The 9,136-nt window shown below is 51.6% G+C and overlaps 1 protein-coding gene across 2 annotated transcripts; it reads left to right on the top strand.

Annotated features, from left to right (window-relative positions):
• Positions 1-378: 378 nt before the first annotated feature.
• Positions 379-8,628, top strand: Syt15 (synaptotagmin 15). 2 transcript variants are annotated; one of them, XM_071610709.1, is made up of 8 exons: positions 379-532; positions 1,537-1,741; positions 2,279-2,421; positions 3,240-3,562; positions 5,036-5,206; positions 6,079-6,199; positions 7,112-7,291; positions 7,856-8,628. In XM_071610709.1, the coding sequence occupies exons 1-8, from the start codon at positions 526-528 to the stop codon at positions 7,996-7,998; spliced, it is 1,293 nt and encodes a 430-aa protein (XP_071466810.1). In that variant the 5' UTR covers positions 379-525; the 3' UTR covers positions 7,999-8,628. The 2 variants fall into 2 exon arrangements, with proteins under 2 accessions (XP_071466810.1, XP_027795812.2); XM_027940011.2 differs by having other exon boundaries at positions 3,267-3,562.
• Positions 8,629-9,136: the final 508 nt, after the last annotated feature.

The following is a 9,136-nucleotide window of genomic DNA, read 5'->3' on the forward strand; positions in this document are numbered from 1 at the left end:
AGGAACCCTACCAGATCGAGCTCCAGAATCTCTCTCAACTCTTGGTTATTTTGTCCACTGCGACAATGACCCATGAGGTCAACTTGATACGACATATGCCAAGGACAACAGGTGTGAGGGACCAGATGTGGAGTTCTCTGTCACAACCTGGTGGAGAAGGCTTTAGCTTTGCGCTCCGTTTTGCAGCCCACCCAGCCCGTAGCTGCAGGGAGCCTTGAGGACGCTTGAGACCCGCCCCGCCCGGAGCCGGGCGGTTTCCGAGAGCGCACCGCGGGCTCCGCGCCCCTCCCGGCCTCTGCCAGGGTCGGGCTGGGGCGGAGCTGTGGCCTCGGAACTCCGGATCCCTGCCCCCGCCAGCCACTCCGCTGCGAACCTCAGGGCAGCAACCCTCAACCCATCGCCCCCGCGACTTCCCGATGGCACTGCGCCACGCCTGAAGTGCCTGCCCCGCGGCTCCAGCAGGAGATGCAGAGACCCTAGAGATTGAGCCCCATCTGGCGCCCCAGGACCGGACAGAGCAGCCTCATGGCGGGTAAGTGCCCTGTCTTCTTTGCCCCGGGCTCTAAGTCATGAGAGGCTACTCTGGGCGACAGGTTCCAGCACTTGCCTCTGCCCTGCCGACCCTGCTGGGCCACAGCCCCTGCCCAGTCTGGCCTCAGCCCGGCTCCTAGAGGAGTGCAGAATGGAGTAGACAGGTCGGCTCTTGGAAAACAATTGCCAAGTTAGAAAGTGTCGGGGTCTGGCCTTCTCACCACCCCAGCTGGTCGATAACCCAGAGCCTGGAGCCCGGGAAGCCCCCGCCCCTTCAAGTGCCCCTTTGTCTTTCTGTGATGACCAGTTGAAAGGGGCCAAAGCGTCCTCAGCGGGCTCCTGGCAAAGCCTCCCAGGAACCCACAAATATAGGCGTGTGAGTGCAACAGGGAAAGGCCCATATGTCTCTGTTTCCCACAACTGCCGCCCCACACCCCTCTCCACTGCCTCCCATGATCTCCCCTAAGTACAGGCTCATCTTGATAGAGGGCTGGGGAAGGGAACTGGTGTTAGAGAAGGTTACCCAACCCAAGATGAGTCCAGCCTCACAGCAACGTCCAGAACCTGCTGGAACCTGGGTGCCACATCAGGGGCATGGGTTCCTCCTTGGGCTTTCCTTGCCGTGTGTGCTTATCCACAAGATCACCTTCAAACCTCAAAAGGATCTCAGGGAAGTTGAAGGCTCTGGTAGGAGAAGGTTTGATTTACAATCAAAAAAAAAAAGAAACACTTCATTTCAGTCACAATCTCAAATCCAGGGCCTGCTGCTTTCCAAGAGAAACACTAAGGCTTTCCGGGGGGCAGACACTAGGGCCCCAATGGAAATGCCTTGTCCCACTGAGACCTGGCAGAGTCCAGCCAGCTGCTTGCTTCAGCATTACTCCAGAAATATAACCCAGGGTGTGGGGTTGCTACCCCAATCTTGCCCCCACAGGTCAGAGCTGTGTGGGGGAGTGGCTTTCACCAGGCAGGCATCACTGTCTGCCTGGTGGTCTCTGTCCCCAGAGCAGCTGGCCCTGGTGATTGGGGGCATCGTTGGGGGCCTGCTTCTACTGCTGTTGACTGGTGTGAGTTGCTGCCTGTGGAGGAGGTTTTGTGCCACCTTCACCTATGAGGAGCTGCCAGAGACACCAGCCACCGCCATCAGCGCTGCCTCCAGCAGACAGGGGGACAAGCGCTGTCAGCTACATTCCAGGACCCAGCTGAGCAGGTAAGGCAGGATGGGGGCCAAGTGGTTCTTTCTCTAGGGTCCTCTCTGTGGAGTTGCCATCGGATTGGGTGAAAAAGAAAAGTTCTGTTTTTAGAGCTCTTCCTGCAAGCCCACGGCAAAGAAACCCAGAAACTTCACCACAAGCTGTGAGATAGGCATTGTGAACCCATGTCTAGCTGAGTAAACCAAGGCTCAGAGAACATAAAGTAACAGGTCTAGGCTTCAAAACTAGTAAGAGACAGAACAGGAATTAGAAACTGGGTAGGCTGACATTGGAGGCTATTGTTCTTTCTCCAATACCCCATTGCTGTGGGCAGACAGAGGCACTGACTGGCTGTGAGTGTGTGCGTGTGTGTGTGTGTGTGTGTGTGTGTCTGTCCATCCTGGTGTGGACCCAGAAAATGATGCTTTTACCTATTCCTGGCTCCCAGTGACTTTTCTCCCTCCAGTCCCTGGCACTCAACCCCTCTTGGCTGAGCACACTGAGGCCCCACCCTTCACCTGCCATCTACATTTTGTTTCTTTACTTCTGAACAGGCCATCAGGTGTGCCATTCATGGTGCCCCCTTCCTTCCAAGGCCGAGACTGGGTACCCCTGCATAACAAAGAGCTGTCCCGGGCCCCAAAGGACCCCTGTCTAGCCCCAGAGCTCCTGCCTCATACCTCCAGCGGCAATCTTGGTGAGTACTCCCGCAGGTCAGGGTCTGCCTGGGCTTGGTGGATCCACCTGCTTTCCCGAGTCTGGCTGCTAAACAGCCTCTGGCCCAGGAAGGCCAGAGTTACCAAGAGACCATTCTTTCTGGGTACTTTCACTTACCAAGTACCGACTGCACCTCATGCCCTTGAGATATGACCACTGTGCTGTTTTGGAGTTAGACCTTAACATCTTGGTGGGGAAGGAAGTAACTCATTTTACATTCTGGAAGTTTAGCAGCAGTGCCTTACCAAGGTCTCAGAGGCAATAAGCAACAGGTCTGGGATTCAAAAGTAGGTGTAACCAGGTGCAGAACTTATACAACATCCTGCTCCAGGAGATGATGGCCAACTGAGAAGGCAGAAGTGCAGGAGGTAGAGACAACTTTCCAGTCTCCTCTTTGCTTCTGAAAATCTCCCAAGAGACCTTCTCAGGAACCACCCAGTACTCAGCTTGGTACTTCCAATTTGAAGAGGAAGAAAAAAATGCAACATGTTATCACTGGGTCATTCTCTAGGCACCGAGGAAAGGGACCAGGCCAGGTGCTGGACAGAATGTACTGGAAAGCATGCCTTGACCTCCAGGGATAGGAGTTGACCATAGGTCACAGGTGTGTGGAGTAGGCATTGAATGGGTAATGGAATGCTTACATGCACCAGAGGGAGGTCACCTTCATAGTCTGGAGAAGAGAGTGAGGTAGAGGTGGTCAGACTAGTTGAGGCTCAGATGAAGGGAGAAGGGCCACAATAGTGATATGGCTAGATCTTGCTACTATCTTCCATGTACCTGTCTTCCTCTTGCCAGCCAGACCTTCAAGCCATTCTGTTGTAGGAGATGCAGGTGTGGTGGGGACCATCAACCCAGAGTTGTACAAGTTTCCAGAGGACACAAGTGAAACTCATTTCCCTGACGGCTGCCTGGGCCGGCTGTGGTTCTCTGTGGAATACCAGCAGGAGACTGAGCGGCTGCTGGTGGGCCTGATCAAGGCACAGTTGCTGCAAGCACCCTCTGAGACCTGCAGCCTCCTGGTGAAGCTCCACCTACTGCCTGATGAGCGGCGCTTCCTCCAGTCCAAGACCAAACGCAAAACCTCCAGCCCACAGTTTGATGAACACTTCATCTTCCAGGTATAGTCCCTGGGCAGACAGGGCCTGTGTCTTCCAGCCTTATGGGAAGGAACATTATGCAGGACAGTCCAGCCTTCTGTTTAGCCCCTGGGACCATTGGTGCCTCCAGATCTGCTTAACAAGCTGACCAAGTCAGGGTCTATAAGAGGTGGGCCCTGATGAAAGAGACCAGCCTGTCCTGGCTGCCTAGAGGAGAGGAAGAAAACACATTTTGGTGCACCTACTAAATTCTAGGCTCTAGCCCACGAGTCTCAGAGAAAGCATTCCAAAAACCTGAAACAATAAGGGGTTTCTGGCAAGGTTACCCAAGGAAGATGAATATTCATTTTGCTTAGAGTTACCTCAGGCCCTTTGGAGTCGGGGCAGAAACTGTCCTATGCTTGCTTTTAGAGGCTGGCACGGGGACCAAGAGCCACGCTGGGGCAGGTACTGTGTTTTTGCTGCACCTTGGGCTGAACCCTTCTGGGTTTACAGGTAGAGAGGCCATTAGGGCATCTGGTTGGAAAGGGCCTGGGAGCCCCAACAGGTGACTAGGGGCCCTTAGGGGAAGTCAGCAATTGAGACCTGCCAAGAGGCCTTTGACAAACATTTTCTCAAGATCAGTACAGCATGCTGGCCTGAGAGGTAAGGAAAGACAATCCCACTTCCAGAAAGAGCATGATTACTGAGGCCAGAGTTATGATTCATGCTTTCCTCCAATGCTGAGAACTGGGAGGAGGGGCAGCCTTGTTCCAGGCTGTCCTGCTGGGTCAGAAGCAGTGAGAATTCACAGGTGAATTTGCCCCATCTTAGGACATCAGGATCCAAGGAGTGCCTTGCAGCCTTGCTAACGTACACAGTCATGCACCATGCTTATCCATTCATTCATTCATTTTACTCACCCCTTCCCCACCCAACCCCATCCATACTTGATCCTATCCTCTTTGTGCTTTGAGTGGGAAAAAGTAGGAGAAGGAGCAAGAGAAGGAAATGAGTACTAATTGGCCATCTATATAGCTCAGACGGTGACTGGGGCTTTACAAATCAGACAGGAAGAACCATGATCCCCATTTTACAGGTGAGGAGGCCAAGTCTCTGAGAGGGGAGAATATTGTACCCAACTCGGATAGTAGATAGGTCATGTCCTGGCACATTTAATGGGCAGGCAAAGCACTTAGCAGTCTTGTTCAGGAGCAGATTCTCATTCATGAGCCCAGGATGGGGCCCAAGATCCTGCCTTTCTAACAAGGCCCAGGCAGTTGTTGATGCTGCATATCCTCAGAGCACATTGTGCAACAAGGCTCTAGCATGCACTTGCACTTCCCATGTGTGCTTGGCCCTGCTGTGGAGAAGGGTCCCCACAGGATGTCTGGGTCTGGGGTATGTAGATGCCTGGTTTAGGTACCCCTCAGTAAAAGTGCCTATGTCACACATGTCAGCATCCCATCATCTACCCCGATGCCTGACCCTGGCCTGCATCCTCATCTCCCGCAGGTATCCTGCAAGAGTGTGACCCAGAGGGTGCTGAAGTTTTCAGTGTACCATGTGAACAGACAGAGGAAGCACCAACTCCTGGGACAGGTGTTGTTCCCGCTGAAGAATGAGACCCTAGCAGGTGACTGCCACCATGTCTTCTGGAGAGACCTAGAGGCTGAGAGCCTGGAGGTAAGGTGGAGGTCACCAGACGTACAGTCAGCACTGCTGTGGGCAGCCAGCAGGCATTCTCAAAGCCCACCCAGCACCTGCCGGCCAACATCAGTCCTCAGCACACTGCATACCACCCTACAGGAGGGAGTCAGGAAGGCAGGCCCAATCCATGAGCTAGCTCCTGAGAAGAGTTGGGATGGACTTCCTCCTGGGCCGGGAGGGGTCACCTAAGGTCTTTCCACACTGGCTGTCATATTATCTGGATCGATCCAAAAAATGCACATTTGGATTCCCACCACTAAGAAAAATGACAGCACAAATAGACCAGCCCAGGGAAATATTTATCTATCATTCTCCCATCCCCCGGGAAGGATCCACGTGGCTCAACATAGGCTTTGGAACCCCATAGACTTGTGTGTGAATTCTTGGCTCTGATCCATATTACAGGTTGAGTACCCCTTATCCAAAATGCTTCAGATCAGAAGTGTTTCAGATTTAGGATTTTTTGAATATTTGTATGTACATATAAATACGTACAAATAAGACCCAAGTCCAACAAAAAATTAATACAATGTTTTTAAATAATTTCGTTCATGAAAAAAGTTTCGTGATATGAAACTTTCCACTTAGCATTCAACAAGTTCTGGATGTTGGAATATTTAGACTTCAGAGTTTTGAAATAGAATGTCCAATCAACATACTGCACAAGTCCCTTTAACTCTCCAGACCTCACTTTCCCCATCTATAAAATGATTGGGGCTCAAAGGAACCCATTGGGGTGTATCACTTGCACCCTAGCCTTGACTGCCAAGAGGGCAGGAGGCATTCTAGGACTCTATAGCCCCTCTTATACCTGTGATGGGTGGGTGCTTCCATCTTGGCCTCCCCAGCCTCCCTCAGAGTTTGGCGACCTTCAGTTCTGCCTCAGCTACAATGACTACCTGAACCGCCTGACCGTGGTCGTGCTTCGTGCCAAAGGCCTCCAGCTCCAGGAAGACAGAAGTGTTGTCAGTGAGTCACCTCCCTTATCCTCCTGGGGAAGGTCTCACCTGGTGAACCTGGGGCTTGGGCTGGAGTCTTACCCTCACCCTTGTATTCTCATTTCTGCCTACATAACCCATTCACAGAGTGCTCACTGCCTCCCATGATATGCCCTCCATCCATGGAAAGTTCTGGTGCAAGAACCCAAGGCTGTATCCCCTTGCACCCTCCCAAAGGCTCTAATCTGATCCAAGACCACACCTTGTCCCTCCTGTTTTCCAAGGCAGTGTCTTGGCTCCTTGACTGTCCTGCCTATCTCTGCCTCTACCTGTACCTCAGCTGAATGGGTCCAGTACTCTGCCTCCCTCCTACCAGGGGAAAGGCTTGAGCACTCCCTGGGGCACTGATGCCCAGCTAATAGTGAACCCACTTTCCCCAGCCTCCAAAACCCAGGAGCTGAAAAGCAGCAGATAAGTCCTGCCCCTTGTGGGTGCCCCTAGCAAAATAGAGGTTGTCTGCAGCCTGTTGGAGTTTGTGTCTCTTTGTGGATTCAAAGGCCATCTGGGCTCCTCCCTCTAAATCGTAGCCCTCTGATCAAACATGTATTCAAGGGACCCAAGGGTCCTGAGCACTCAGAAGATAGCCCCCCTCCCTGATGGAGAGGGATGGGTATGTGCTACCAGGCTCCAATGAACAAGGGTCAGCTCAAACATGTCTCCTAAGCAAAGAGGGAGGAAAAGGAAGGAGCTAAGCATATCCTTGGCCATGAGGCATGACATTAATCAACCCCATTTCCTCTTGTCACACCCTCTGGCCTCAGCAGCACTGTGAGTGATGAGGACCTGGCTCCTGGGTTGGGCTCATACCCTCCTAACCAGGCTTTCATGGGTGCATGCTGGGTTCCTGCTGGTCTCCCAGTTACTGGTGTGCACTGCCCCTCAGGTGTGTTTGTCAAAGTGTCCCTGATGAACCAAAACAAGTTTGTCAAGTCCAAGAAGACTTCAGCTGTGCTGGGTTCCGTCAACCCTGTGTACAATGAGACCTTCAGCTTCAAGGCCGATGCCACCGAGCTGGACACCGCCAGCCTCAGCCTGACAGTGCTGCAGAGCACTGAAGGGGACAGTAAGGATATCCTCCCCACCCCTCAGGCTACTGGGGTAATGTGGCAAAGTCAGAATGAATGCCTTACCTCAGGAGGAGCTGAGATCCAACCTCTGATCTCTGGTTAAAGAAATTCTCACATAGAAACTGAGATACTTGCCCAAGGATACACAGCTAGTCATCAGGAGTGCTGGGATTCCAGAGTTCCAGTTGGACTGTCTGTGGTACCCTAGAAAGAAGCTAATGGATGGTCTCTACTACCTATTCCTGGGCAAATCACTGGAGGGATCAGGAGGCTGCATGGCTGCCTAGCACCAATCCAGTGATCTGCAAGGTGGGCATTATATGCCTGCATTTTCTCATACCTTGGGACTTCCAAGGGAGAAAAAAAGCAGTTCTTCAACCCCAGAGCAAATTAAGGGCCCTTTTAGGGGCTGACAGCTCATGCTTGGAGAGCAGGGGGCTTACTGCTTCCTTCAAGGGAAAGTAAGACACAGAGACAGAGAGAAAAGTCACTGGGGATGTTGGGGTGTGAGTGATGTGACTTCTGTGCTCAAGAGCAAATGGAGTTCTCTCTTCTTGCAGGGAGCCACCCTCTGGGTCGTGTGGTGGTGGGACCCTACATGTACACACGTGGTAGAGAGCTGGAGCACTGGGATGAGATGCTCAGCAAGCCCAAGGAGCTGGTGAAACGATGGCATGCACTCTGTGGCCCCACTGAGCCCTGACCCAGCACCCAGAACTGCAGTTCTGCTTCAGAAGCTCACTGACCGCACCGTCATATGCAGCAGCCACAAGCAAGGACATTTCATCCAGTGTCTCACTGGGCCAGCATGAACCAGGGGTACCTGAATGCTGATAGGCAGGAGAAAAGAGGGAACAAGGAAGCTCTGCCCCAGTCAGCAGTTGTGGCCAGGAGCGCTGCCCCCCACCCCCGCAACTCACTCCACCCTTCTTTAGCTGTGGGGCTGTGTGGGCCTGGAATCTAGACTCCTGGTCATCACAGTCATGATGTGATATCAGGTGTCAGGTGTTCAGAAGAAATATTCTATTTAGGGATGGCATATCTGATTGGAAGTACAGGGTGAACTTAGGTCCCATCATCTCGATGGCTTCCCATAGCCTGGTATGTCTCAAATTCTGATGGCATGAAACTCTGGCAGAAAGAAGTCCTTTGCATGTCCATAAAACCATTTTAAAATAAACTAGCTAATTTCTACCAAAAATGGTGATATGATTTAATGGGATTTTAGTAAACACATAGACCAATATGGTGGTCATTTTATAACTTTAGAATATAGAATCTTTCATTCTATTAACATGGTATAAACCTAAATTTAAGTTTCTAAACTTTTTCTTATAACACTTTTGGGCAAAGTGTTCTTACACATCTTTCAGTAGATTTATTCTTAGGTGTTTTATATTTATCTGTTGCTAATATAAAGAGATTCTAGTGATACAGAAGTATGTTGATTTTATATCTAGTGTGTTGATGCTACACTGCATTACATTTCAACTGCGGTTTCTCCGCCTTCTGCCTAGCAGAGAACATACACTTTTCTGGATGATGTAACTGGGAGAATGCTGTGAGCAGCCCACCCATGGACAAAATGGCAGATGAGTTGTCAGAGAGGCTCACTGTGCTAGGTGAGGAGGGTTTCACTTGTTTGTTAGGCCCCCCTCCCAGGACCCAAGTCTTGCCTGTGGTGTACCCTCCCCAGGGTCCAAAACCTCATACCCCTGATCTTGCAGATGATCTGCTGCTGGATTCTATGGTACCTTGGTCAATATCATCAATTGCTGAGGCTGTCACTTTGGGCAGGAAATGGTAAACACATGGGGCCATAGTATAGTCAGAGAACTCTT

Source organism: Marmota flaviventris, chromosome 4 (assembly GCF_047511675.1).
Source record: "Marmota flaviventris isolate mMarFla1 chromosome 4, mMarFla1.hap1, whole genome shotgun sequence".
NCBI classification, from domain to species: Eukaryota; Metazoa; Chordata; class Mammalia; order Rodentia; family Sciuridae; genus Marmota; species Marmota flaviventris.